Source organism: Eschscholzia californica, unplaced genomic scaffold (genome assembly GCF_041429995.1).
Source record: "Eschscholzia californica isolate CP2 unplaced genomic scaffold, dmEscCali1.0.p SCAF_2, whole genome shotgun sequence".
Classification (NCBI taxonomy): Eukaryota; Viridiplantae; Streptophyta; class Magnoliopsida; order Ranunculales; family Papaveraceae; genus Eschscholzia; species Eschscholzia californica.
Window position 1 is genome coordinate 50,310,720 of NW_028238309.1, and position 13,335 is coordinate 50,324,054.

Consider the following 13,335-nt stretch of genomic DNA (forward strand, 5'->3'; position numbering starts at 1 on the left):
AATCTTTTGAGTTTATTTGAGTGTATTGAAGTATCTATACCTCTAATCTCCATCAAATGGTATTAGAGCCATATTAGTTTATCAATTCAAGCTTTTTCAACATTTTTGAGATCTAGGGTTTGTGAAATTTTTGGGGATCTTTTAAAAAAATGTCAAATATGATACAACCTCAAATACCTAGGTTAACTAAAGAGAACTATGAATAATTGGTATATTCAAATGAGTGTATTATTGGGATCTCAAGATTTGTGGGATATTGTTCAAAATGGTTATGTAGAACCAACTCAAGAAGAAGAGAGTTTTATGAATGATGTACAAAAGTGTGTTCTTAAAGACTCAAGAAAAATGGATAAAAAAGCCTTATTTCTTATCTATCAAGGAATTGATGGTCCTACATTTGAAAAAGTGTCCGAAGCAAAATCATCGAAAGAGGCTTGGAATATTCTCAAGAATTCATTTAGAGGAGTTGATAAAGTGGTAAAGGTTCGTCTCCAAATTTTGCGTGAATTTGAAAGGTTGAGTATGAATGAAGGAGAATTTGTCTCCGATTATGTTTCAAGAGTATTATCTAATGTTAATGAAATGAAAAGGTGTGGTGAAAAATGTGATGATGTTCGGGTGATGGAGAAGATTTTACGGTCTTTGACACCTAAATTTGATAATGTGGTTATTGTCGTTGAAGAATCAAAAGATTTGGAATCCATGACGGTAGATGAATTGATGGGAACATTGCAAATCCATGAACAAAGGGTGAATAGAAATGTCGCAACCTCTTCAAATTGTTCGGTTGATCAAGTACTTCAAGCAAAATTCACTTTAGAAGAAAAACAATATACACCCCCAAAAGAAAGAGGCTATGAGAGTAATGGTAGAGGTTATGATAATCGTAGAAGAGGCTTTGGAAACCAAGGAGGAAGAAGTTTTTTTAATAGAGGAAGAACAAATGAACCAAAAAGAAGAGGTAGAGGAAACTTTACTAGACCTTATAATAGCCAAGGTAGAGACAAAAGGGATATTGAATGCTATAATTGTCACAAGCTTGGGCATTATAGTAATGAATGTTGGTATAAAAATGAAGTTAAGGAAGAATCAAACCTTGTTGAAGATGAAGTAGAAATTAATGTTGATCCTACATTGTTATTTTCTTGTGATGGTCTTGACGAATCACAAACAAACACTTGGTATCTCGACACCGGTGCAAGTAATCATATTTGTGGAAAAATGAATTGTTTGTTGAAGTGAATGAAAGTGTGAAAGGGTGTGTAAAGTTCGGTGACTCCTAAAAGATACCGGTGCTAGGGAAAGGTAATATCCTCATTCAATTTAAAAATAGAAAACATAACTATATTTCTGATGTTTATTATGTTCCCGCAATGAAAAATAATATTTTGAGTTTGGGACACCTTTTAGAAAAAGGTTATGATATAAGATTGAAGGATCTTCATCTCACATTAAGAGATAGAAGTGGAACTCTAATTGCTAAGGTAAAGATGACAAAGAATAGATTATTTCCCTTGAACATTCAACATGGTGATGCAAAATGCTTAAACTCTATTGTGAAAGATGAATCTTGGTTGTGGCACTTGAGACTTGGGCATCTAAACTTTGATGGGATGAAGACCTTGGCAAGCAAGAATATGGTAAGGGGTTTACCATGTATTGATAACCCAAACAAAGTGTGTGAAGGGTGTATCTTTGGCAAGCATCATCGCACAAGTTTTTCTAAAGAAGGGAGGTGGAGAACATCTAATATATTGGAGCTTGTGCATACCGATGTTTGTGGTCCATTGAAGCCAATGACAAATGGAGGTAACAATTACTTTCTCACTTTTATTGATGATTTTAGTAGAAAAACATGGGTTTATTTCTTAAAAAATAAATCCGAAGTATTTGAAGTATTCAAAGAGTTCAAGAACATGGTTGAGAAACAAAGTGGTTTTATGATAAAGAAACTAAGATCCGATAGAGGTGGAGAATATACCTCAAGAGCATTTGATAAGTTTTGTAGAGAACATGGGATTGTTCATGAACTTACTCCGTCATACACACCACAACTAAATGGAGTTGCCGAAAGGAAAAATCGCACCATATTAGACATGGCAAGAAGCATGTTAAAAGAAAAAAGTTTGCCTAGAGAATTTTGGGGTGAAGCCGTTTCATGTGCCGTATACTTGTTAAATAGATGTCCCACTAAAAGTGTTTATATTAAGACCCCGCAAGAGGCATGGGGTTATTACAAGCCTAGTGTATCTCATTTAAAGAAATTTGGATGTATTGCTTATGCAAAGATACCGAAAGCAAGAAGAACAACACTTGATGACAAAAGTGAGAAATGTATCTTTCTTGGGTATAATGAGCAAATGAAATGTTACAAGTTCTTTAATCCAATTGTCAATAAAGTTCTATTTAGTAGGGATGTGGTATTTGAAGAAGATTTGGCATGGGAATGGAAAGGAAAAGAAATTGTTCAAGTTGAACTTAGACTTGAAGGAGAAGAAGAAGAAGATGCGCCACCAAGAGAATTTCAAAAAGACCCACAAACAAATCGTCCTCATCTCCATCATCCTCATCATCGGGAGAAAGTTCTAATGAAGGGCCAATGAAAACAAGAAGTTTGAGAGAGATTTATGAAGTTGTGGATAATGAAGAAGAATTAAACTTGTGTTGTTTTCTCATGGATTGTGATCCTATTAGTTATGAAGAAGCCATCCAAGAAGAAAAATGGGAAAATGCCATGAATGAAGAAATTAATGCAATTGAAAAAAATGATACTTGGGAGTTGACAAATTTGCCAAAAGGATACAAACCTATTGGTGTGAAGTGGGTGTATAAGACAAAGAAGAATGCAAGTGGAGAAGTCCAAAGATACAAAGCAAGACTTGTAGCTAAAGGTTACAAACAAAGAGCCGGCATTGATTATAGTGAGGTATTTGCTCCCGTTGCTCATATGGAAACAATTAGATTGTTAATCTCTATAGCGGCTCAATATTCATGAAAAATTTATCAACTTGATGTCAAGTCGGCATTCTTGAATGGTATTCTTGAGGAGGAGATATAGTTGAACAACCTTTAGGGTATGTTAGAAAGAGCAAAGAAGATAAAGTTTATAAGTTGAAGAAGGCCCTTTATGGGTTAAAGCAAGCTCCACATGCATGGAATGCAAGAATTGGTAAGTATTTTCAAGAAAATGGATTTGAAAAGTGTCCTCATGAGCACACTTTATAAATGAAAGTGAAAGAAGATAGAGGTATGTTATTTGTTTGTCTCTATCTTGATGATTTGATATTCACCGGTAATGATTCAAGACTATTTGATGAGTTCAAGAAGAGCATGATTAAGGAATTTGATATGACCGATATTGGGTTGATGGGTCATTTCCCTGGTATTGAAGTGAAGCAAATGGAAAATAACATATTTATTTCTCAAAGTGGATATGCTAAGGAAGTTCTTAAAAGGTTTAAAATGGAGTCATGTAATCCAGTAACACCCCTCTTGAAAGTGGAGTGGGGTTGAGAAAATGCTCAAGAAGAAGTGATGTCGATCCTACATATTTCAAAAGTTTGATTGAAAGTCTACGTTATCTTACATATACAAGACCGTATATTCTTTATGGAGTTGGGCTAGTGAGTAGGTACATGGAGACGCCGGATGAATCACATCTTAATGTTGCAAAGAGGCTCCTTCGATATATTAAAGGTACGCTCAATGATGGTTTATTTTTCTCTTGTGAACAAGATTTTAAGCTTACCGGTTATTCCGATAGTGATTGGGGTAGAGACTTAGATGAAAGAAAGAATACATCGGGGTTTGTATTTTTTATGGGTTACACGACATTTACTTGGTCTTCTAAAAAACAACCCATTGTGACTTTATCTACTTGTGAGGCGGAATATGTTGCCGCTAGCTTTATGGTTTGTCATGCAATTTGGTTAAGAAATATGTTGAAGCATCTTCAATGCCCTCAAGTTAGTCCAACCGAAGTGTTCCTTGATAACAAATCGGCTATTGCTTTAGCCAAGAATCCCGTTTGTCATGAAAGAAGCAAGCACATTGATACACGCTACCATTTTATTCGTGAACATGTTAAGGAAGGTGATATTGAAGTGATGTATTACAAGTCTCAAGATCAAATAGCGGATATATTTACGAAGCCCTTGAAGCATGATGTCTTTGAGAGATTGAAGTGGATGTTAGGTATGAGAAGCTATGGAAATTTGGTTTAAGGGAGGATGTTGAAAATGGGGCTTTTAAACCAAATTTGGGTTTGGGCCCAATATAAAAGTGTGGGTTTGAGTAAATGGTTTACCAAACTAGAAGGGGTAAAAAAGTAAAAGCTTCGTGAAATTAATTAAAAGGGTGTAGAGAGTTCTTTTCTTAGACTAGTTCAAGAACAATCTAGGGAGAGAAAGTAAAAGGAGAATAGTATACAAGAAACTTGAAGAAGAAGACATAGATCTAGTATGAATATTGTGTTTAAGGTAAGAACTAACTTCAATATCTAGTTTAATATTGTGACAAAACTTTGTGTCTTTTGTTTTATGAGATTGTGTAGATCTAAAGAAGCTTTATTATATGAAAGTATGTTGATGTGAATCTTTTGAGTTTATTTGAGTGTATTGAAGTATCTATACCTCTAATCTCCATCACATTCTGTGTTATTTCTCCATAATACCACTGTAACAAGAAAGAAAGATATAGGTGAGAGAAACAGAAAGGGGATAGAATTTCTCCAAATTTGGATGCCAATCAGTGCTGCTTCAATCAATCTCTCTATAATATCTCTATCTATAATATTTTCCATCTCCGTTGAGTCCTTCTTCAATTTTTTCTTCTCTCTGAAAAGTTAATATCTCCTTCCATCTCTCTCTAGTGTTAGTTTAAGAGAAGTCCCTCTCTAGAAATCACATTTTTTTCTATCTCTATCTTATATTGTTGAAGATAGAAATAAAAGAAAGAGATTTTGAAATAAATCTAAGGAGGGAATGAGAAGTTATGGCCGACCTTCACGCGAGTACTAATGGGATACAAAATTTTACTATAGCCCTGGTGCATCCAGGTTGGATGAGGTAGACGTCCAGACGCTCGATCTATGCGTATTGTGCCGTGTGTTCTTTAAATTTGTGTTGAAGAGCTGAAGATTATAATTGAGATGCACCGGATCTTATTGCAATGAAATTCTAGAACGCCATCCCACTCATCCCGAACTCATCCCTCGGCGACACAATACCGTCGATCTGTCGCCATGTGGCATTCCTTGGTTCAGGTCAACTAACCCATTACCAAAAGTCTCACTGACCTAACTCCCTTAGAGCATCTCCAAAGCAAGACTCAAACTCTAAATCTTAGAGTGCCACATAAGATTTTTTAGAGTTTCTCTTCAACATCCATCTCCAATGCGACACTTTACTTGGATCTCTAAAATGGGGTAGCGGTAGTTATTTTAGAGATCCTTAATTTAGAGTGTCCTCTTGAGGATCTTCCACATAAGCAAATCAATTAATTTTACATCAAAATATAGGTTTTTAGAGTTTCTCTTGAGTGTTGCATTGGAGAAGACTTTCGAATAGAGTATCTCTAAATAGCCAAATAGGAAAGAGACCATTTAGAGATTCATTTTTCACACTTGACACATAGGATTTTTAGAGTTTTTCTTGAGTCTTGCATTGGAGATGCTCTTAACCGGACTCCAATTTGACATCTGTTTTCGCTGTTACGTTCCTCTTGGACTCTTCTTTTCACCCGAGCATCAAGAATGGCCATAATTACCACAATACAAAAATGACCAAAATGCCCTTAATTTGTCTTTCTCCCGTTTTTTAATTGTTATTTCGCGTTATACTCGTAGGAAGAAACCTGGACAAGAGAAACAAGTAATTCATCAGAGTAACTGCTCGAAGTGGACTAACTAGCCCAAGTTAAGAGATTCAGATGAGACATTTTCATGTCTCATCAGTAGGTATTCATACTTTAGAAGATAAGAGAAATTGAATATTTTGACGATCTAGAAATGCGATGCATATTCAATGTTTCTCTTTCTTTGACATTGGATAGTTGGAATAGTGTTTAGAATATAGATATATGAATGACTTATGAATGTGTTTGATGATTTGTGAATGTCTTTGATGATTTGTGAATGACTTTTATGGTATTAACTTGAAATCATGAGATCAACGCAGAGGTGGAATTGTAAAAAAAAATGTATTTTCACTGGATAGCAACGGTTTTTATTGCGTCGCAACTATACAGTAGCGACAGGTTATTAAGCGTCAGGGCCAGAAATTAAAAAGTCAAATTTCTTTTTGCTACGACAACTTTATTAAAAGTCGTCACATATAACGAACATCAACGACAGTTTTTAGCTGTCGTTACCAACTGTCAGTAATAGTATCCCCGACAGCGGTTCTGGCGACGGATTTTATCTCGTTGCTGAAACCTATTAGCGACGGTTTTAGTACACTAGCGACGATTTTTTGTCATCGCTAAAACTTTTCTGTTTTATAGTGACTTCAACCACAAAATAGTGAGCCTTAGTCTCATTCTCAATACGATGCAACACATTATCATCTACCCATTCCCTCATCAAACCACACACTTGGCGATGTAGCAATGCCTACTGATAATTAGTTTTCTCATTGGTTTTCTTCTCACGAAAAATTGGAATATGAAATTCCTTCACAAAGAGCAAATCCTCCATTTTGCCTCTCCTTAGATGATAACTTGCACTATTCAAAATTATCATTCTACCCAAATTTTTCATCACTTACACAAAGAAACAAATAACCGAAGTTATCAAGATCCCCTCCAAATCCACTGTAATAAGCATTTCAGTTACAAACTGCGTTCTCCTTGTTCAATATAACACAACAGAGATTCAAAACTCAAAAGAATCAATCTCAAACACGAAAAAACCTCACAAGAAAGAGTACAACAACCTAAAAATGTGTCGTCCAAAACGACCCAAAATTCATTAGGATTCCGACCACCAAATTCAAATCCCACCACCCAAAACCTAGATAAACAAGCCAGGAATACCTTTACAAAATGTCAGGTCAATCACAAAAGATCTCAATGTCGTATTTCCCTAAAACCGAAGATTGTGTGCTGAAAATACTCAACCCCGTTGTAGGCCTCCTATCGGCGGAAATCCTCCTCTCTCCTCTATCTTTTTGTTCGTTTCTAATTGTGTTTCCTTATTATAAATTAGATTAGAGGTAGTGTTTATAGACTCCCCCTTAACCCTAATTCTACCGACCATAGGAAACCAACTTGGGCTCGGATTTGGTTTACTAGATCAAATCTAACTAGGTTTCCCCACTAGAAGGACCACACAGTTTGTTGGCGGCCATCATTGAAGAGGAGAAAAAATGGTGGTGGGGTTGGGGAAACAAAAAGAAAAAGCCAAAAACATTCACTCAAAATTATCTCTCCCTAACATTAGAAAATAAATTGGTCACCAAAAGTGACTAATTTTTGACAAACTCTTTGCACCTCGAAAAATATTCTTATTTTTCCAAAGCACTGACCTTTTTTTTTTGTCTTCTACTTCTAAGTAAATTTAAAATAACTCTTCATCTCATATATTTGGTATTTTTTTGAAGAACAAAGGGGTCTAGTTTTCACCAAAAGACCAAATGTAGGAATATGGAGTATATTCATCATGAACAAACCTAGATTTGGTCTATTTGTTAAGAACATGCCCCCTATTATTCACGAATAGACCAAATTAGTGTATGTTAACGAAGGATAAGAAAAAAATTAAAGAAAGAGAAAGAGAATACGGAGAATTGTTGAAAGTGGCTTGAATATGGGTCGATATCGAAACCCAGTTGACAACTCACCAACCCGCTTACAAGGAAATGGTAATTAGTGTTAGCGTATCAATGTTGATTTCAAGGGCTGATTATTGAGACATGGTTGGTATGTGAAGCAGGGCTCCGAAGCAGAGTTGGACTTCGAGACAGAGCTGGAATGCGGAGCTAAGGTTTTGTCGGTTATTAGTGATAACGTATCCATGTATTTCGGATTTAGAGAGAGTCGGTGAGGCGGTGGGATTGGTTTTAGCGGCTATATAAACTAAAACCCTAGGAGAAATTCTCACGAATCTCTTGTGTAACTTGTTTGCTTATCATAGTGGAAATAATCGCACCGTTGTCGCGCCGTGGAATAGGTTTCACTAACCGAATCACGTAAATCTCTTGTGTTTTGTGGGATTGTTCTTTATTTCCTATTGCTTTTCTTGGATTACTTGATTTCGGTCGCAACAAACTCTAATTGCCATAACAAAAATTTTAAGAGTAGAAAGATAAATTTACCAGAAGAAATGAATATGAAAAATTAAAAAGATCGAAACATAAAGGACTAAATCTAAAATAAGAAATAGGACAAAAATGGTAGAATTCGAAAGTTTAGAGTTTACCTTTTTTTACTTATGCATAAATATTAGTTTTTACTCAATACCACCAAATCTTGGATGAGTGGCTCCAAACAACTTATCGTAGCACAACTAATGAGATTACACAAAAAAAAAAACAACCATCACAACCTGAATAACCAAAGTCTTATCATTCTCATTAAGATTGATCTGTTTTTTTTTTTTTTTTGTTGAGATGATTGATCTGTTATTTGATACATAATTCCAGACTAACACGCACAAAACTTAAAGAGCTTTTGTGTTATAGAAGTAATGAACCCAAAATAAGAATGTCTCCAAGATTGCTTCCATAATAACACCCCACAGAAACCCCAAAAACCTATTACAAATCCCACTCCCGCACTAATATAAAACCACTTCATCTCAAGCAAATCATCATCCTCATCATCATCACCATATCCGTGCGATTGAACTTGTTCATCGCCATTGCAGTTCATGAGTGGAATACCACAGAGTTTAGGGTTGCCAACATAACTCAGTTCAGTAAAGCTTTGTAATTGAGTACTAGAAGGAATTTTCCCTGACAAGTTATTATATGACAAGTTCAAGTAACACAAAAAAGACAAATCTATCATGCTTTGAGGGATCACACCTGAAAGCTTGTTTCTTGAGAAATCAAGAGATTCCAACATGCGCATCTCGCCTATTTTATGAGGGATCTTTCCTGTAAAATGATTGTTGGATAAGTTTAAGGATCGTAACTCGTGAAGTTTTGCTAGACCTTGAGGAATCTCCTCAGATAAGTTGTTCCCAGAAAGATCCATGGTTGTAATTAGAAGCGTAAGAGTGTAATTGTACTCGTATTGTCTACCTTTTGTCACCAGTGAAACGGTTTCATTATAAATCGGAGTTACACTGCTGATATAAACATAGAATGCCAGATTTTGATTCGTAGCCATGGCGCTTAAATTGCTTAAACATCTTGGAATTGATCCTGATAAGTTGTTATGAGCGACATCCAGTATTTGTAGTGAAGTAAGGTCACAAAGTGCTTCTGAAAGATCACCACTGAACTTATTTTGACGCAACCTTAGAACTACAAGGTTTTCAAAGCCTCCTCTCAGCCATGTTGATATGCTCCCACTAAATTTATTCTCACCAAGATCAATTGTTCTTAAGTGGGTACAGTTTCGCAATGACTGAGGTACTTCACCCGATAGAGAATTATTACCCAAACGCAAGGATTGTAATTGAACTAAATAACCAATAGAGCTTGGAATTTTTCCACTTAACTTATTATTTTCCAACTTTAGCAGTGACAAATACGATGAGTTAAACAAACTATCTGGAATCTCTCCAAACAGAGCATTGTTTGAGAGATCAAGAAGATCTAATCTGTCCATTTCGCCAATATCTGGAATAGGACCAGATAAGGAGTTGTGAGAAAGATCTAATAGAGAAACACCAGATATACGAGGATTAGAATTTGATTTCAATAGCTTTGGCAATTCTCCAGTTAGTCGATTGTGGGCTAGATTTAAATAATTCATTTGAGAAGACATGCTCCAAAACCAAGTAGGAACCATGCCTGAAATTCTTGTGTTGGAAAAATCAGCATATGTTAATTTATTTTGTGTTTTTAACCATTCGGGAAATCCAGATCCTATGTGACAATTTCTAAATGATAACCGTTCAAGTTGAAAAGGAGGTTTCCAAGCAGACCCCAACTTCAAATCAACTGAATTAATTTCTAATTTATTTAGTCTTCGGAGATTGGCAAAGTTAGCTTCAGTTACAACGCCTTGTAATTCATTACTAGAGACTACTAATGTTTCTAAATTTGAAAGATGCCCTATTGTTTCCAGCAGTGATCCATTCAATTCATTATTTTGAAGTCGTAAATCCTTTAATAATGATAATCTTCCTAACGACGAGGGAATTGAACCAGAAAAGGAGTTATCCTCGAGAAAGAGGTATTTGAGATTCTGCAATTTCCCCAATTGCTCAGGCAAAGGGACAAAAAGTTTGTTAACTGATAAATCCAACGACTTCAAGTTGAATAGATTTCCAATATCTTTCGAAATCGTTCCATAGAAATTATTGAAACTTAGATCAAGTTCTTCAAGTCTAGTAAGATTATATAACCATGCAGGTAAAAATGAAGAATTTATTTTGTTACGAGAAAGATCGAGAATTGAAAGAGATGTAAAGTTTATGTGTGGAAGAGTTGGTACGACAGGTAAATCTAAATCACAAAAAACAAGATGTAACTCGACTAAAGATGGGAGCATGTTAATCACATGTAGCCACTTATGACTTACCTTGCTGAGGTTCACATGACTCATGTCAAGATGTTGGAGAGAAGAAAGATGAGAGAGCCATTGAAGGTCCCCAACACCTGCCAGGTAATAGTTGTTACTAATATCAAGAAAATGAAGATTGGATAAGTTTCCAATTGCCGGAGGAATAGTTCCACTAAAATGAGCACTGTGGAGGTCGAGATATCTCAAATTATGGAGGGAGCCCAAGAAAGAAGGTATCTGAATACCCTCAAAATAATTGAAACTTAAGTTCAAATGATTTAAATGCGTTAATTCAAGCAGAGAAGGATTTAAGTTACCACCTAGTGATAGCTCTTGAAAATGAAGTTCTACAATATTTCCCGTTTTCGGATTGCAAAACACTCTTGGCCAAGTGCAACATTCTTTACCACCCAAAGTAGATAATATATTCTTCTTATTCTTCGTAAACAGAGTATTTAGAATTTCATGGAAGAATGAATCATCTGGATATTTTAAATCTGCTATGAAGGACAAAAGAGCTTGTCTCTCCCTTTCCTTACAAAGAAAACCAAAACTGAAATTGTTGGAATCTGGTCCGAATAAGAAAAGTGCAGCAAGAAAGAAAGTTAGAAAAATAGATCTCGACTCCATTATTAAGAACTGAAATCAAAATCAGAAATTAAGTGTGTTTTCAAACTGAATTGTTAATATATATACAGAATTGCAGACACACAAAAAATCTAACGTTTTCCACGTAGTAGTAGGACCTCTCGTACTGTAATCTATTTTTTAGCTGAATTGTCAATTTTCGAGTCAACACGACCTTCAATCGATTTCTGTACAACCAATCAATTCTTCGTGGGGGGTAATATCTTAAGATGTTATGGCCACAAAGAGACTAATAAATTAGTCCAAAATAAAGTTCAAAAAAAGTTTAAGGTCCAATCTTCCCAGAAAATAGGTTTTCAGTCCTTTTCGTTTTGTAAGAAACATTGTTGATAAATAACGTGTTATGTATGACATATATAAAAAAAATGAAATAAAGTATGGAAAACATGAAATAAAGTATGAAACTTTAACAATAAATAACAGGTAATTTATGAAACAAAACAAAAACTTTTAAACAGAAAAATACTGTAACTTTAAAGTCTAGACATACTTTAACTAATTTGGACTAAATATCAATTATAATTATTATTTTGGCTTAAAATCCTATATTAATATTAGGGGGGACTAAATATGTGTTTAGGGGTAGATTTTTTGACTAGGAACCAAAAAATTCTAAATTAGTATGGCTCCATTAAAACTTGCAAAGATTAGGACAATAAAATTAGTCAGACTTTTCTCAAGTTTTCAGACTTTTCTACCTTGTAAAGTTTGATTATTCCTTAGCCCTGTCAATGGGTTTGAGTTTTCAACAACTGCTAGCTCAGAGGGTATCACATTTACTCCAAAATCCGAGAGATTCCAAGCTCGATTGACATTGGAGGTGGAAATATGATTTATTGGACTTGGGGTATTAAGGATATGACATTAAGTTACGACAATGACAGAAGCTTTTTCTTTCTGTTTGATAGGATTTTTTGTGTCTTTTTTCATAGAAATGTCAATGCTAGTCATGAAGACTCGCCGATATTAGTTGTATTTTCTTTCGTTTGCCATATCTTAATAGCGGCATATTAGTACACAGTTAGGCCAAGCGTGTCTGAAGGGGCTTAAACTGCGTTTTCCCCTGGAACAACTTTTTGTTTTTGTGTCTTCTTTATGTAGAAATGTCTAATTTTTTTCAGTTGAAAGCCCTCGAACAACTTAAAAGAGTTAACTTGATAAGAAAAAAATATGGAAGTTCTAACTTTTCATGAAAAAAATGTGATGTAGTATGTTAAGCATCAAATAGCACATGCTTGCAAGTTCATTCTTCTGCCTCCAATTTCTTTGTTATGCTCGTATGATTATTAACCTTACGAATTTTGGAATCAATACTCCTAGTCATCTCCATTTGTGGTTTTCTTTTTTTTTTTGGAAACATTATTTTTCGGTGTAAACTTGAGCTAGATTCTATTTCTTTTGAGTGAATTAGTCGTTCCAAATACAAAACTTTTCGAAATATTTCAGTAGTCCAACTATCTGATTGATGTTAAAAAATGTAATTTGTAATTTCTAAGTGTGTTAGAAAAATCTAGAGGGGAGTAAATGAATTGTGGTGGTCTTCAAGATAGATGGGTCTAGATAAGTTTAGACTAGAGATAAGCTTAGACTATGACTTGTAAGTTCCAATGTGGAAGTCTCTAGGCTTTGCTAGATGTGCTAAATCCTCTACTATAAATAGAGGTGTTTTGTAATGTTGTTGATCAAGCAAAAACAAGTTAAAAAAATCAGAAAAAAATTAAGTTATCTAGCAATCAAATATCTTTCTCAAGTTATATAAATCCACTTCATCAAAAAAAAAAAAAAAAATTATATAAATCCATCATCTTCCTTAGCACCCAACAAATTTGGTATCTAGAGCCAATTATCCCCTTTATCTATTTCAATCTCATAAAGAAATGTCAACACCATCTTCAAATTCCACCTTCAATTTTTCACCTAATTCCATACCAATTTTTGATGGAGAACACTATGATTATTGGAGCATTCAAATGAGGACAATTTATGTATCACAAGATTTATGGGAATTAGTTG

General features: G+C 34.8%; 1 protein-coding gene across 1 annotated transcript; it reads right to left on the bottom strand.

Moving 5' to 3' along the window:
* Positions 1-8,640: 8,640 nt before the first annotated feature.
* Positions 8,641-11,304, bottom strand: LOC147558728 (receptor-like protein EIX1). The gene has a single exon (XM_086659090.1). The coding sequence runs from the start codon at positions 11,302-11,304 to the stop codon at positions 8,641-8,643; it is 2,664 nt and encodes an 887-aa protein (XP_086515216.1).
* Between the last annotated feature and the right edge of the window lie 2,031 nt (positions 11,305-13,335).

What these genes read in the sequence shown, in the direction of transcription:
- LOC147558728 (XM_086659090.1), bottom strand. Translation starts at nt 11,304, where the DNA reads ATGGAGTCGAGATCTATTTTTCTAACTTTCTTTCTTGCTGCACTTTTC.